This window comes from Rhincodon typus, chromosome 11 (genome assembly GCF_021869965.1).
Source record: "Rhincodon typus isolate 14 chromosome 11, sRhiTyp1.1, whole genome shotgun sequence".
Lineage (NCBI taxonomy): Eukaryota > Metazoa > Chordata > Chondrichthyes > Orectolobiformes > Rhincodontidae > Rhincodon > Rhincodon typus.
Genome location: NC_063342.1, coordinates 43,035,520 through 43,051,855, shown reverse-complemented (window position 1 = coordinate 43,051,855; position 16,336 = coordinate 43,035,520). Strand labels below are relative to the sequence as shown.

The window sequence follows — 16,336 nt, the reverse complement described above, 5'->3', positions numbered from 1 at the left end:
GCCTGCTGTGTTCATCCAGCTCTACACCTTGTTATCTCACATTCATCTTTTCTAATCCCATTTTCCAGCTCATAGTCTTGTATGCTTTGGTGTTTCAAGCATTCGTCTAAATAGCGCAAGTGTTTTCAGGGTTCCTGCCTCTATCAGCACTTTGGGCTGGGAGTTCATGATACCCATAAACCTCTGGGTAAAATTTTCTTTCCTTCTAAACCTCCAGCTCTTTACCTTAAGGCTGCAATATCAACTTGTATAATTAAAACAAGTACTTTTTAAACAAGGTACATAGCACCTTTTATCCAATCAAAAACTTGAAATAATAGCAACAAGTTAAGTTTGTAATCATACCTCAACATCATCATAATGCGGTGGCAGACCCTGAGAACCCTCTGGTGTGATGTAAACATTAGATCCAACTAATGATCCAAAGAAACATTCCAATTTTTCCTGGATCTTCCACAATTCATCCTTGAAGAAAAAAAGTATGCTTTGCACTGAAAAAAATCCAAAAATATATTTACACTATAAACCACAACTGAAAACAGATATCACTCAGAATCAATACCTTGAATCTCTGTGGCTGGTGAAACTGTATTGTAGCTTTCTTCTGTTCAAAGTCTTTCTTCAACTGTGTGTAATTAACCTTTCCATCTTTATTTAAAACTTTCTTCTTCCCACTTATACATCGACAAAAGTTAACATCTCTTCCATAAAATACATCATTTCTGCAGATTTCCTTTAAATCATCAAACTTAAATAATGACTGATAGTAAGCAGCTACTGAAGGGTTATTTTTCTGAATTAGAAGGGGTTTCTGTTCCCAATATTCACTGAAGAACTCTTTACTTCCAATGGGAGAGATCAGGCTCTCAAACAAGCTGGCTGGGCTTTTGAAGTCAAGAACTGAGCCAGAAACATTCGGATCTAACTTGACTCTTTTGCAGGTATCAGCATCCTCTCTCTCAGATTCAGATTCTGGTCTTCTGCCAACATTCTTCAGCATTTCTTTGAGGAAAAGAAAAAAAGTCTCAATTTTGACATAAAACATGACCATGTTGTGAAAGTCTGACTGAGTACTTTACTGCTCTTTGCACTAATTGGGTATCAAACAATTTAAATAGAAGTAAGAAAAGCAGAAAATTCTGGAAATACTCTTCAGATTAAACTATCCTCTATGGAGAAAGAAAGCAAGTTATGTTTTGAAAGCAGCATCTCCTTCTGAGTTGCAAATATGAGGCAGGGACACATATTAATATTAAGGCCCTCACTAAGGCCCTGCAGTAAGATATCCCAACTTCTGAAGTCAAATCTTCTTGCAATGAAGGCCAAAATAACAATTGCTTTCCTAAATGCTTGTTGCACCTGACTGTCTACTTTCATTGACTGATGCCTTGGTACATCCAATTTCCCAATAAATCACTATTTAAATAATATGTTTTTTGTTTTTCACACTGAAATGGATAAGTTAATATATAGCCACATTGTACTGTCTCTGTCCTTTGTTTGCCCACTCACTCAACTTGCCTAAATCACTTTGAAGCCTCCTCGCATTCTCCTCACAACCCTGCCCAGTTTTGTGTCACCAGCAAACATGGAAATCTTGCATTTGGTGTCCTCATGCAGGTCATCTATATTTAATGTGAATTGCTGGGGCAGTGATCCTTGCGGCCCCCCACTAGTCACTGCCTGCCACTCAGAAAAAGACATTTATTCCTCCCTTTTCCTGTTGTCAACCAATTCTAAATCCTATACTTCCTATCCCAGTTGCTTTAATTTTGCCCACTAACCTCTTAAAAGGGACCTTATCAAAAGCCTTTTGAAAATCTAAATACACCATGACTTTGGAGGATATTTTGCCTGAATGTTTCTGAAGCTGACTTCAAGGAGGACACTAGTATTTGTTTGATGGTCCTCCTTTTGTATCTAGAGGATGCGGCAGTAGCAGAGCTAATAGAATCCCATAGAATCCCTACAGTATGGAATCAGGCCCTTCGGCCCAACAAGTCCACACTGACCCTCAGAACATCCCACCTAGACCCATCCCCCTATAACCCACCTAATCTATACATCCCTGAACACTATGGGTAATTTAGCTTGGCCAATCCACCTTGCCTGCACATCTTTGGACAGTGGGAGGAAACCGGAGCACCTGGAAGAAACCCACACAGACAAAGGGAGAATGTGCAAACTCCACACAGACTGTCGCCCAAGGGTGGAATTGAACCCAGGCCCCTGAGCCACCCAAATTCTATGCTGCCATCAGATGACTATACAACCTAATTGTATGAGTTTGTATAAAATACTGTGCTTCAGCTTATTGCCAGCAGAATAGTCATAGAATTGCACAACACTGAGGGAGGCCATTAGATTGATCTCTTTGCTGCCAACTCTTTCCAACAACGATCTACTTCATCCTGTTCTCTTACACCTCCCCATAGTCCTGGAATATTTCTCCTTCAAGTATTCATCCAATTCATTTTTGAATCATAGAATCCCTACAGTGTGGAAGCAGCTCATTCAGCCCATTGAGTCCAGTGACCCTCTAAAGAGCATCCCACCCAGACCTACACCTCCACCCTATCCCTGTAACACTGCACTTCCCTATGGCTAACGCACCTAGCCTGCACATCCATGAACACAATGGGCAATTTAGCATGACCAATCCACCTAACCTGCACATCTTTGGACTGTGGGGAGGAAACTCACGCAAACATAGGAAAAACGTGCAAACTCCACATAGACAGTCACCCAAGGCTGGAATTGAGCCAGGGTCTCTGGTGCTGTGAGGCAGCAGTGCTAACCACTGAGCCACTGTGCTGCTCCACGAAGGTTACCACTGAATTTGTATCCACAGATGGGAACTTTCATAAGGCACTGCCATACATTGTTTGTGTTTTATCTTTCAATTATCACGAATGCAGCATTCCGAAAGCAAACATTGTGCAAATTTGATATGGTACAATGTGAAAGTTTAAACCTTTTGATTCCAACTTAAACCAGCTAAAATACAACAGTGTCAAGCAAGAAATGAAGTATACATAAAGGAGATTTAATCTTGACCAAGGTACATTGTGGAGTGAACCTCTAAGACATAAACATTGATTGTGAAATACATGTCAATGCTTAAAGCTTTAAAAAAATCTGTTCAGAAACAGCAGTCAATACATACACAAAGTAGAAAACTTGAACTGCCAAAGCTGGATCGTTGCCATTTTGTAATGTGGAAAACAACTAGTCAATCAAACTAATTCATTGTCATGTTTCATTTAATGAAACAGTTCTACAAGGATAGTTTGAACCACAACCAAAACATTAAAAAGAAATCAACTTCGTTGTCTTTAGCACCCAATGCAAAAAAAGTAAACTGAATTCAACCTGAGTCACTATGGGATCACTGCAAGGATCCTACACTGGATCTGGTTAAACTTTGGCACATTCAGTTTCATCCTACCACAATAAATCAACTTCTTCGCCACACACTAAATTGGACATTCTTCATGTTTTGAATGATCTGATGACAAGTTGTTGCATTAGCTGCAATCCACAGCTGACGAAAACTACACAAGCATCAAGCACGGCAGTATGCATACTTCCGTTTTTTGTGACGGATTTTTCTCTGTCAACTAACCACATACACCATTCAGCACAGACATGACCCTTGAATAACTTGTTGAAACAACATCTTCAGGTCACTGGGATGTCTATTTTGAATTTTGTTTCTCGTTAATTTTGTTTTGTCAACCAAACATACCAGTACCACTATGAATCTTATCTACACGCACCCTACAATTTTCATTAGAACTGTTTTACAACCCTTCTCCATAATTCGGTGGCTGGACATATCAGAAATCATGGGCACTCAACTATTTTGCCAAAATTACACGATGAGTCATAGAGTTACACAGCACGGAGACAGGTTCATCGGTCCAACTCGTCTGTGCTAACCAGATCCTAAACAGATCCAGTCCCAATTGCCAGCTTTTGCCCCACATCCCTCTAAACCCTTCCTATTCATGTATGCATCCAAATGCCTTTTAAATGGTGCAATTGATTTGATTTGATTTATTGTTGTCACATTTACCTAAGCGCAGTGAAAAGTTTTGTTTTGCATACAGTACAGATCATTACATACAAGACACAAAGATCATAGGGTGTTTGAATAGAGCGAGGAATACAAAGTTATGGCTACAAAGAAGGTATATAAAAAGCAAGTTCAATGTTAGATTTGAAATTTACGAAGTCCAATAAGAAGTCTAACAACAGTAGGGAAGAAGCTATTCTCGAACATGTTGGTATGTGTTCAAGCTTTTGTATCTCCTGCCTGACAGAAGATGTTGGAAGAGATTATAACCGGGGTGGGAGGGGCCTTTGATGATCTTGGCTGCCTTTCCGCGGCAACAAGAAGTGTAGATGGAATCAATGGAAGGAAGGTTGGCTTGCGTGATGGTCTGGGCTACGCTCACAACTTTCAGTAGTTTCTTACTTTCCTGGGCACAGCAGTTGCCATACCAAGATGTATCCAGATTGAATGCTTTCTATGGTGCATCTGTAAACGTTGGTGAGGATCCTTACAGACATGCTGAATTTCCTTAGTCTCCTGAGGAAGAAGAGATGTTCTTGTGCCTTCTTGACAGTCACATCAACATGGGTAGTCCAGGGCAGGTTGATGATCGTCACTCCTAGGATCTTGACGCTGTCGACCAACTCCACTCCGTTCCATTGATGTTGATAGGGGCGTGTCCTCCTCCTTGCTTCCTTAAGTCAATAATCAGCTCTTTAGTTTTGCTGACATTGAGGGAGAGATTGTTAACTTCGCACCACATCACCAAGTATTCTCTTTCCTGTATTCTGTTTCGTCATTGTTTGAGATCAGGCCTACAATGGTGGTGTCATCAGCGAACTTCTGGATGGAGTTTGGACATAGTCATGAGTATACAGGGAGTGCAGTACAGTGGTTGAGTACACATCCTTGCGGGGCACTGGTGTTGAGGATTGTTGTGGGGGAGGTGCTGTTGTCTATCTTCACTGATCACAGTCTGTGGGTCAGGAAGTTGAGGATCCAGTTGCAGAAAGCAGAGCAGAGGCCTAGATCTCGGAGTTTGGAGATTAGTTCGGTCAGGGGGAGCTATAGTCAATAAGTAGAAGCCTGATGTAAGTATCCTTTTGATCCAGATGTTGCAGGGATGAGTTTAGGTCTAGAGAAATGGCATCTGCCATGGGCCTTTTGCACCAACAGCCAAATTGCCAGGGATTGAGGCTGACTGCGAGGGTACTGTTGATGTGAGCCATGACTAACTTCTCGAAGCACTTCATAATTACGGAGGTCAGAGACACTGAGCAGTAGTCATTGAGGCCCATTTGCATGTATTTTCTTTGACACTGGAATGATGGTGGTCTTCTTGAAGCAGCTGGGGACTTCATATTATAGCAAGGAGATGTTAAAGATGTCAGCGAATTCTCCCACCAGCTGGTCCACACAGAATCTGAGTGCATGGTCGGGACTTCATCTGACCCAGTTGCTTTCCATGGGTGCACTCTCAAGAAGGCATCTGCAGTGGAAACTCAGTGAACAGGTGCATCCAGGGCTGCCGGGGCAGGTGACACCATTTCACTGACCTTCTGTTTGAACTAAGTGTAAAAAGCATTGAGCGCATCAGGGAGGGATGTATTTTTGTTCTACTTCTGTTCTACTTCATTTTGTAACCCATTATGTTGAGTAGGCCTTGCTGCAGACAGCGGGTGTACATGTGGCACACTGGGTCTCTAACTTAGTCTGGTATTGCCTTTTGGCATCTCTAATGGCCTTGCAGAGGCCATATCTGGACTTCCTGTAAAGGTCCAGGTCGTCTGACTTGAATGTCGGATGCCTGGTCTTCAGTAGGCAATGGATTTCTCGGTTTATCCATGGTTTCTGGTTGGGGAACATATGGATTGCCTTCTTTGGCATGCAGCCCTCTACATACTTGCTAATGAAGTCCATGATGGTGGATCCTCTTCTAGGTTGGCCACTGAATTCTTGAACATGGACCAGTCCAACAATTCCAAGCAGTCCGCAGAAGTGCCTCCCACCTCCATCACTTCCTCTGGCAGCTCAAACCATACAGGCACCATCTTCTGCATGAAAGTGTTGCGCTTCATGTCCCTTTTAAATCATTCCTCTCTCGCCTTAAACCTATGCCCTCTAGTTTTGGACTCTCCTACCCTGGGAAAAAGACCTTGACTTTTCACCCTATCCATGCACCTCATGATTTTATAAACTTCTACAAGGTCACCCCTCAGCCTCCGACACTCGAGTGGAGAAAAGCCCCCAGCCAACTCAGCCTATCCCTATAGTTCAAACTTTACAATCCCGGCAACATCCTTGGAAATCTTTTCTGAACTCTTTCAAGTTTAACAACATCCCACCTGTAGCAGGGAGACAGAACTGAATGCAGGTTTCTAAAAGCGGTCTCACCAATGTCCGGTACAGCCGTAACGTGATGTCCCAACTCCTAAACTTAATGCACTGCCCAATGAAGGCAAGCATATCAAATGCCTTCTTTACTCATGTTTTTACCACTGTTTGATGATGAATCAATGGAAATTGATATCTTTGGTATTAAGGTCTTTTGATGTTCTACTGAAATACTGGACATTTTCATTCCATAAAGTGGCTGCAGCAACTAGCTGTTGCTCTGAAAACTGTCTTGGCCAATGTAAGTGCCTTTCTGATCATGACGTAACCAGTCTGACAATGTGAAGACCAGTTCCAACACATGCTTCTCAGCTGAGGCCATTGGCTGATCCCTGTCCTTATACAGCATTTGGTTTGTGGAATCTTCTTCAGGGAACTGTCCTTCTTCTTCTTCCAGTCTTGCAGTTTTTTTTCATTTAACTGACTTTTCTTACTGCACCAGTTATTTGATGACTTAGCGAAAATTATCAACTTGAGCAGGAGAACCCATTTCTGTTTGTTGGCTACCATGTGCAGTCTGGTCTGTATATGTGTAACTAAAATTCTTTTGTATTTTATAAGCAATGCAGCTGCATTACCTGCTTGATCCAGCGCTGATTTATAAACATATATAACCCTAAGAATGTACTTCTAAGCTGAAAAATTGAGCCAACCTTTAATGCAAGTACAACTCTAAATATGAATTTCTACATGAAACATACGCAATCAACCTATTTGCCAAATATAAGCCTTAACAAGCGTCATGGCACTGAAGAAATTGGGCTGACTTATATAGTAGGTCATCTTACCCACAGTGATCTACAGTAAACAAATTGTAAATTCACTTGCCAAGCACTGCTCAAGTATATTTTTAAAAGTTCCTGTTATAGACTTAAGGTCATAAAGCGCAGCAGAAGCCCTTCAGCCCATTAAATCTGCTCTATCTACACTAAACCCACATTCCAACACTTGGCCAATAGTCGTGAATGTTATGACATTTCAAGTGCTTTTAAAGGTTGTGAGCTTTCTTGCCTCTGCAGATAAAAAAAAATTTTTCCTCAAATCCTCTCGAAACCTCCTGCCTTTCACCTTAAAATAATGCCTCCTGCGTATCGACCCTTCAACTAAGGGAAACTGCTGCGTTCTATCCACCCTGCCTATGCCCCTCACAATCATAAACACCTCAAACAGGTCCCACCTCAGCATTCTCTGCTATAAAAAAAAAGCCTATCCAGGCTTTCTTCATAGTTAAATACTCCAACCCAGGCAACACCCTTGTGAATCTCCTCTGCACCCCATCAAGTGCTACTACATCCTTCCTATAATGTGGTGACCAGAACTGCACACAGTACTCCAGCTGTGGTCAAACCAAAGTTTTGTATAGCTCCAACATTATGTCCCTGCTCTTATAATCTTTGCCACAATTGATAAAGGCAAGTGTTCCATATGCCTTCTTAACCACCCTATTAATCGGTACTGTCACCTTCAAGGATCTGTGGACAATCACCCCAAGATCTCTCTTTTCCTCTGAGTTTCTTAGTGTCCTGTGTTCCCTTGTACTTTTTCCACAGTACATCACCTCACACTTTCCAGAGTTAATTTTCATCTGCCACTGATCTGTCCATCTGACCAACCCGTCTAGATCTTCCAGTAACTGAAGACCTTCTTCCCCATGAGTAACCTCCTGGCCAATCTTTGTGTCATCTGCAAACTTACTTATTGCCCCTTACAACCTCATCTGTACAGTTTAAATGGGTAAAGGCAAAGTGGCCATAGTCCTATTACACCATGGGCTGCTGTCTAGTTGAGTGAGACGACTGGTGGGGATTTAACCCAAGGGTCACAATGCCTCAGGCAAGGCAGAGGTTGTGAAGAAGCGTCCTTTATAGTAGCTTTGCTGGCGCAGGAATTGAACCCACACTGTTGATTGACTGATTTTATTGTTACATGTACCGAAATACAGTGAAAAGCTTTGTTTACGAGTGGTACAGGCAGATCACAACAAGCAAAGGATGTACAGACCAAAGAGACTTGGAGGCATACAGGTTACATTATTTGAGGCTCGAGTCCATTCAACAGTCTGATAACAGCCAGAAAGAAGCTGTTACTGAACCTGCTCGTGTGTGTTTTCAGGCTTCTGTATCTCCTGCCTGACGGAAGTGGTTGTAGGAGGTCATTTCCAGGGTGCGATGGGTCTTTGATCATGTTAGCTGCCTTTACGCGGCAGCCAGCCGTATAAATAGAGTCCATGGATGGAAGGTTGATTTCCGTCATGGTCTGGGCTGTACACACAACCTTCTGTAGTTTCTTATGGTCCTGGGCAGAGCAGTTGACATACCAGGCCATTATGCTCCTGGACTGATGGTATTCCTCTGTATTGCAAATGAGCTATCAAGCCAACTGAGCTATCCAACTATCAAAAACAATAAGAGACCCAGCAATTATCCCTGTAGTATGCCACTGTCCAGTCAAATTAACAGCCTTCTACCACACTCTCTGTTTCCTACAGTTAAGCTAATTTTGGATCCATCTAACCAAGTCATTTTACCTTCTTTATCAGTCTCCCATGTGGGACCTTGTCAAAGGTTTCATAAACATTGCTCTTTCTCGACTGCAGAATAATAGAAATGAGGAAAATTCCAGCAGTTGAAATTAGCTGGAAGCAACGTGAAACATGTAAACATTACATATCAGCTTAATTCTAAAGCATAACCACGAACCCTTTACAGGATGCAGCAAAAACCTTAGGCTCAGTACTAACATAGCTGACACTACCACATTATGACGTATACCAAGAATACCTCAAACAAGACACTGGTTGGATAAGTAGCCCCAGGCTAATCTGAGACAAATGCAATCCCAGTTCTGTGAATTCAGTGCTGGCCATCAAGGAATGTTTCAGTTTCCCTTGGAAATTTATATCACTCATGTTATATGCGCTCTACAACCATCCCCTTCCACAGACATCAAGGTCATAATTCCTGAGTCAAGCAGCAACAGTTTTTAAACTCTAAATCAGATGTGGCCAAAGCCGAAGAGACAAAACAAGAGAATGTATTCTTACAAAGAACCATGTGTTTCAACAACCCGAAATAGATACTGATAGAAGACGTTATATTAGTCGGCTTTTTACTCATAATCCTGAATTTTCTGGATGATAGCCCATAGAGATGTTATCAATCCATTCACAGTCCCCAAGTCATAAAACCTTGGACTGTATATGGAAAGTATATCATTATCTATTATTATATGCATATTGCAGCCACACTCTGAATCCACATTTTAATGTACTCACTAACCACATGAAATAATTAAAATAATAAATGGATAATTAAAAGCAAATCCTGCATAGTCAAAAGCGGCCTAGCACATTGTACCTGACAGCAAATTTTATCTTCATCTTCTACATATAAGAAATAGAACGGGAGCATGAGGAGGCAATAGTAATGAAAGACCACAGTGATCAGGGAGAGAACTCGAATGTGGAGAGAGTGAAATATTAGGCAGAGGATATCCAGGAAAGAAGTCATCAAAGGAAGCAGGAGCAATCTAACAAGAAAGGTTGTCAGCAGAGAGATTAAGGAAGAGAGATTAGTAGAAGATATGGAACAGTAGAGAAATAGTGGCATAGTAGTAATGTCACAGAACTAGTAATCCAGAAGTCTAGTCAATCCCACCAAGGCAGCTAGTAGAACCTGAATCCAACTAACAAAATAAATTGGAAGATAGAGCTATTGTAATGGTGACCATTAAACCATTACAATTATCATAAAAACTAATTTGGGTCACAAGTGCAATTTACAGAAGGGAATCTGTCATTCTTACCTGGTCTTACCTTTATATGACTGCAGATTCACTGCCATGTGGTTAATTGTTCATTGTGCATATCTCTCATTCCAAAAACATTTAGTGTTGGAATACAAATGCTGGTCTCAAGTGACACCCACATACCGAATGAAGAAAGTTAGGAAACAAAGACAGATGACGGGAACACATGCTTCAGCTAGAAGAGACACGTTATACTCTGCTGATTGAACATGCTCAATGTCACCTTTACACATCAGTTGATCGCTTGATATTGTATACATCACAGACCAAACAAAAACACTAAGGAGCAGAATTAGACCATTCGCACCATTGAGTCTGCTCGCCCGTTCAATGCTGATCTGATAATCCTCATCGCCACTTTCCTACCTTTTCCCCATAAAGCTGAGGATGGAACTATTTAGTGGCACTGAACTAAGCGAAGGAGCTGTGAAGTGAACAGATGAACTAAACTTGGTGGAGTTTGGTGAAGGTTAACAATGGCCTGCTCTGAAAAATGGTGTGAAAGTGGGATTAGATTCAGAGGGCGACATACAGGAACTAGAGACTGTGATGGATCCCGGAACGGGGCTCACATCCCTGACGAGAGCGGAATCGCTCAGTCTCCTACAGCGCGAAAACGGCACAATCTCCACGCGCCGTGCACGGGCCCCCGTTACCCGGAGACGGTTAGGCTCGCGCCCGGGGCCGCCGTTACCTAGAAACGGTTAGACTCGCGCCCTGGGCCGCCGTTACCTGGAGACGGTCGGACTGGCGCCCGGGCCGCCACGTTCCTGACAGATTCCAACGTTTCTCAAACAGACCTCCGGACCAGTGCCGCCCTCCGCAACTTCCGACTGAAACCAGCCTCATCGGAAATAGGTTCCGAGTGCTCCCACATTGCTCTGGCCCGAGTGTTACCTATAAAATGTTGTTAGGTACTGTTGTAAGTCTTTTCGAGCGCCAGTCACACCTCAAAACATTTCTGTACGGTTTTCTTTTAAATCTCTCCCGTAAACATGGACAAAACTGCGTCATAACCAATGGCATTTGCAGATTTAAATTTATATTTGATTTAATTAATTAATTTATTTAAAGAAATTAATTCAACTACGAAACTCTAGAATTCAGAATTGCCATGAATAGCTGAGCCTTTTGCAGCCCGCGTGCCTTTCAAAACTTTCTCCAACTTCAACACAACTCCATACTCGGAGACTGTTTAAAAATTAATGTCTAACGACGTCCAGTTCTCATTAGAGTGTGTACCTGACCTTCTAAAATAAAAGCTCAAGAGCTGTGAGCATCACTATTTCACATGAAGCCCATCTGTTGGAAGTAGATCCACGAATTCGAATTCCAGGATTTGATCCAGTGACAGTGAAGGAACAGCAATACATTTCCAAATCAGGATCGTGAGTAACTTCGAGGTGAACTTGCAGCTTGTGCTATTTCTATGATCTGCTACCCTTGTCTTTCTAGATGGAAGTGGTTGAGGGTTTGGAAGGTGCTGTCTGGAGGAGCTTTGGTGAATTTCTGCAATGCTTCTTGTAAAAAGCACACAAATGAGGCTACTTGAGTGAGTGTTAGTGGTCAAGACAGTGGATGTTTTAGTTGATGGATGAGGTGCCAGTGAACCTGACTGTTTTGTCTTGGACAGGTTCAAAATTCTTGAGTGTTTAATGAATTAAGGGATTTAATAACCGGAGACTTCTTACAGGAAAAGCCACACCCATGTTTGCAAACAAAGACATGATTCTGTTGTTCTGGCCAAGGTAGGGGAGAACACTCCAGTATCTTTCAATGGTCCCTTGTCAGAGCATATATTTAAATGTTTACCCATGTATCAATATGATCTGATATATACTTTATGTTAGTTTCAGAAGAAGAAAAAAATCTGCCAGCCCAGGTTTATTTTGTGATGTCTCACTGGGGAGATGCTGGATAATCAAGCCCTACTGTTCCCTGAGTCATCGCAAAAATTAAAGATTTTTAGAAGTATGCAAAATTCTCCACTTTATATGACTTTTAGACTTAGATGAACAGAAAACATGTATCAGATTTCTATACTTAACAAGATTGACTTCTTGCTACAAGCAAGTAGACTCCAGCTACAGGTAAACAATTATGAATATTCACATGTAACTCTATTAGTTAAAACTCCAATTACCTTATAAACTCCTGCTTACATACAAATACACAGTCAGACACACACAGGAGAAACAAACATAGGTATTACAGAGAAAGAAAACTGGAAAATTCAGTGGTCTCTGTCCACAGGATCTGCTGAAATGGTTCTTGTGCTGATCAGAACGTCAGTCTTGCTTCTCTGGATACTTTCACTGATATACAGGAAACACAAAATCACTGATTAACATTTATAAAAGCTATCTAACTTATTAATTAAAAGTCACAGTTTACACCAACTGCTAAAGGCAAAATATACTGGTTTTCTTCAGGCTTAAATTGACTTTTACTGGAGTAAACAGAGAGAGCTCCTGAGCGATGGAGATCTGAAAGATTCTATCATTTTTACAGCCTCAAGCCATTCTGCTCCCTAAAAGATCACATTGATGTTGGCAGGCAGAAGCCCTTTGCCATCAATATCTGGTTACTTGACTACCGACCAAATCAGCTACTTGTTGCTGGCTGAATTTTCACTTAACACATCCCTTAGCTCCAGCTTATCTGTAAACTACACTTCAATTATTGCTTGAACAAACAGTTGTGTAAATAGTACCTACAATGATTGTCAGGTTATTTTATTTTAAAACCTGCACTAATCCTTCAGCAATCCTTGTTTTTTTAAAACTATACACACTGATTAAATAATAAATAATGGAACCTTCTCTGCAGAGATCAACTTTTGTTTTAAAAAAATGCACTTTGGCAAAATAATAGTTTATTCTTGAAGAAAAAGCTAAGATTTAGATTTAGGTTCAGGTTTTACTGAATTAGCTTTATTGTCACATACCCGATGTGTACAGTGAACAGTTTATAAGTCGTCACTTACAGCACCATCTTGGGTACAAAGATACCTAGGTACAACTTCTTCAGTTACAAGATCTTAGAAAATAGAGAAATAAAATGCCCAGCATTGCAGAAATAGAAAGTTCAGAACAACAGTCTTCCAACCCAGACTGTGCTGGCACCTAGCCTCTGGTCCACGCAGGCTTCACCTCGAGGTTCATGAGGCTGGGAGATCGCTCTGGAATCATGTTGAGACCAGGCAACCACACTGAGACCATACCAGGCCAAGAAACTGCCACATACTGCCAGAAGACTGCCATGCTGGGCCGAGAAGACGCCACATCAGAGGGCCGCTGTTTTATTGTCACATGTACTCAAGCACAGGGTACAAGAGTACTGTGAAAAGTGTACAATGTCGCCACACGTGGCTCCATCTTTGGTACAAAATACCTAGGTACAAAATCGCAGTTACAAAAGTAGAAAAACAAAGACACAAGTTAAAAAGTTCAACACTACTGTCTTAGTATAAATGTGGAAAATTAAAGAACTAAAGTTAAAGTGTCAAAGATTACAGTCCTTTCTTAAGTCATGGGCCTACAGACGTTCCAAGCTGGGTTTTCCCCGATAGGGTTCGCTCTCCCCTGTGCTGTGCATGCTTTCCCGTGCTAGGAACCCACCTGTGTTCACCAGATGCCACTGATCTCCATCGGGCATGCCAGGCTTCACTGCCACTGGCAAAGCTTCAGCCCTGACCACTGCTTTACCACTGCCATCATCCTTCGCGACTGACCGCCACTGTTGCCACCTTTCACCACTCACCACCGTCATCTGTTGCCGCCATTGCATTGCTGCCACCATCCAGGCTCGCACTGTGCCCCAGCCACTGCTATTGTCTGTTGCTGCATTAGGTACCTCGTTGCAGAGTCCCACTTGTACCGCTCCAGACATCAATGAAGCCGCAATGCCGCCAATTGTGACCAGCTGCCTCATGGCCAATCGTCAAACTCCCCCAGCCGCTGCCACCACTGCCTCCACAAGCAAGCTGTAAATAATAAACGACTAAAAGAAAGAAAGAGGAAAGAATGAAAAAAGCAAGAAAGGCATGCGATCAGTGCAGACAAGCTCTGGTGAGTAGCCCTACTCCGCCTCCGCCTTGACTAAGATATGAAATGTTCCGGAATTCTTTTGGTCTGGCATCCTGGTAAATGCAGTCGTCACTGGGATCTTTTCATAAGGTTTTCACTGAGGTGATGTTAAGCAGTCTTCCAGAAGCTTCTCAGAAGAATTGCTACATCAGTTTTCCAGCTCTTACACTAGATTCTAAAGGGGTTCCTCAAAAATGTAGATATGAGTTAGGTAGCTTCTCTCTTGGCCAGCTACACCCCACCCAACTTTTCCAAACAATATCCAACAACCCAAAACTCCAGACAGCAGTACATTCAGACATGTGACTTATCTGTAAACCAGTCCAAGTAGTTCCATAGTCTAAATGGCTCCAGTTATTCGCTTGGTTAATTGTTTCTTCCAATATGTGTTTTTGAGAGTCCAAAGTGACCATCCAGAAACTTGTCTTTTTTTTAAAAAAAGACAAGTCCTCATAAATGTATTAATAATGGAAGTACATTAATGAGGAAAAATATTTTTGAGTTTCATTTAACTCAATTAGAGAGCAGAATTAATTAGATAGATGGCAGGGTGCAAGGATATAGTGGCTGTTATAGCTGCATAGAGTTCTGGCCTAATATTAGATCTCATGAGAGATGATAAATGACTTCATCCAAATTAGATCTATCTTTTCACTTTAGGCTACCATATTATCAGGCGCTTGTGTGCTTAAACAAGGTGGGGAATCTGGGCATCACTAAATCTCCTTTGCATTCTCTGAAAGATATTGGCCTAAATATTCTGATGGCCAGAGAGTCACTGGAGCAGGAGTAATTGGAGTTATTTGATAGGACCATATGGAATTTCCAAAGCAGCAGACTCTATGAGAATTGCCTGAGAAATTTAAACTTTTGATTGTCAATTCCCTTGCATTTGGAACCCACCAGAAAAGCCCCTAATTAGAAACTTCAGAGGTTCTGAGTCAATTCTGTTTAATAGTTACCCAGAAAGGGGTAGAGGATTAAAAACCTGCCCTAACTGCTGAGTTACAGTTAAACCAAAAACCCTAACCACAGACTGATAATTGATCCGACAGCCCTCTTATCCTCGACAACCATCCCCGACCACACTCCCTCTCTCTCTGGCCTGATGACTTTACGCACAATTAGACCCTGGCCCAACCTGAAATTTCTACTCAGTTCCTCTACCAAATCCAACAAACATCGTCCCAACTGAAATCAACACTTTGCCCTCACTTCCCTGTCAGCCTGATCTCTCTTCCCTCCAACTCCTCCCACTGCCGGACCAGGCACCCCCTAACCTACCCAAACACTTCTTCACTTACCTGGCACCCCGCTCAGTTAGCACACTAATCACATCTAACCTGGCACCCTAAACACCCCAAACAGCTGCCAGCCTAACCCTACACTTACCTACATTCTACCCTTCCACCGGAACTGTCCAAGTGACTGGATATGCTGTTGGTCATTTAAGTCTCAGACCACAGCACACTGCTAAAAATGGAGACATGATTTCTGCACAGATCTCCTTTGCTGCTGAACTCGTACATTCCTGAATAGGTTTGTAACAGGAGACCTTGTCCAGGAATCGCAAATGCAGAAGCCAGATACATCATAGATTTCCTTAGAATTTATAAAGGTTATAAAGCAAGATCTAAAAGTTAAGTGCTAATTTCTGTCTTAATAGATTTCTGTACCTTGTTCTAGAAATGGCATGTGTACTAAACTGTCTGTTTCTCCCTAACCAAAAGCAAACTATTGTGAATGCTGGAAATCAAATAAAAGCAGAAAATGCTGGAAGGTCAAGTAGCATCTTTGAGAGAGAGATAGATTCTCTTGACCTGTTTCTCTCTCCATTGATGATCTGATCTGCTTTTATTTCAGATTTACAGCATTTTTTATGATTTGATTCATTTACCAAAAAGTTAACATGCTTCAATCTAAAGTAAATTTTGCTAAATTTACCAATCTTGACTATAAGACAAACAACTTCATATTTTTTCAAGAATGA

The 16,336-nt window shown here is 41.7% G+C and overlaps 1 protein-coding gene across 3 annotated transcripts in view; it reads right to left on the bottom strand.

Annotated features, from left to right (window-relative positions):
• The window catches only part of riox2 (ribosomal oxygenase 2), a 47,805-nt gene extending 36,639 nt beyond the window's left edge, over positions 1-11,166 (bottom strand). Inside the window, exons 1-3 of one of the 3 annotated variants that reach the window (XM_048602847.1) lie at positions 10,991-11,166; positions 563-1,002; positions 346-465 (exon numbers count right to left, since the gene is read on the bottom strand). In XM_048602847.1, coding sequence (XP_048458804.1) covers positions 346-465; positions 563-1,000 — 558 coding nt within the window. In that variant the 5' untranslated portion in view covers positions 1,001-1,002; positions 10,991-11,166. Of the gene's footprint in view, positions 1-345; positions 466-562; positions 1,003-10,952 lie in introns of all 3 variants that reach the window. The other 2 variants (XM_048602846.1, XM_020527718.2) reach the window with 2 other exon arrangements.
• Between the last annotated feature and the right edge of the window lie 5,170 nt (positions 11,167-16,336).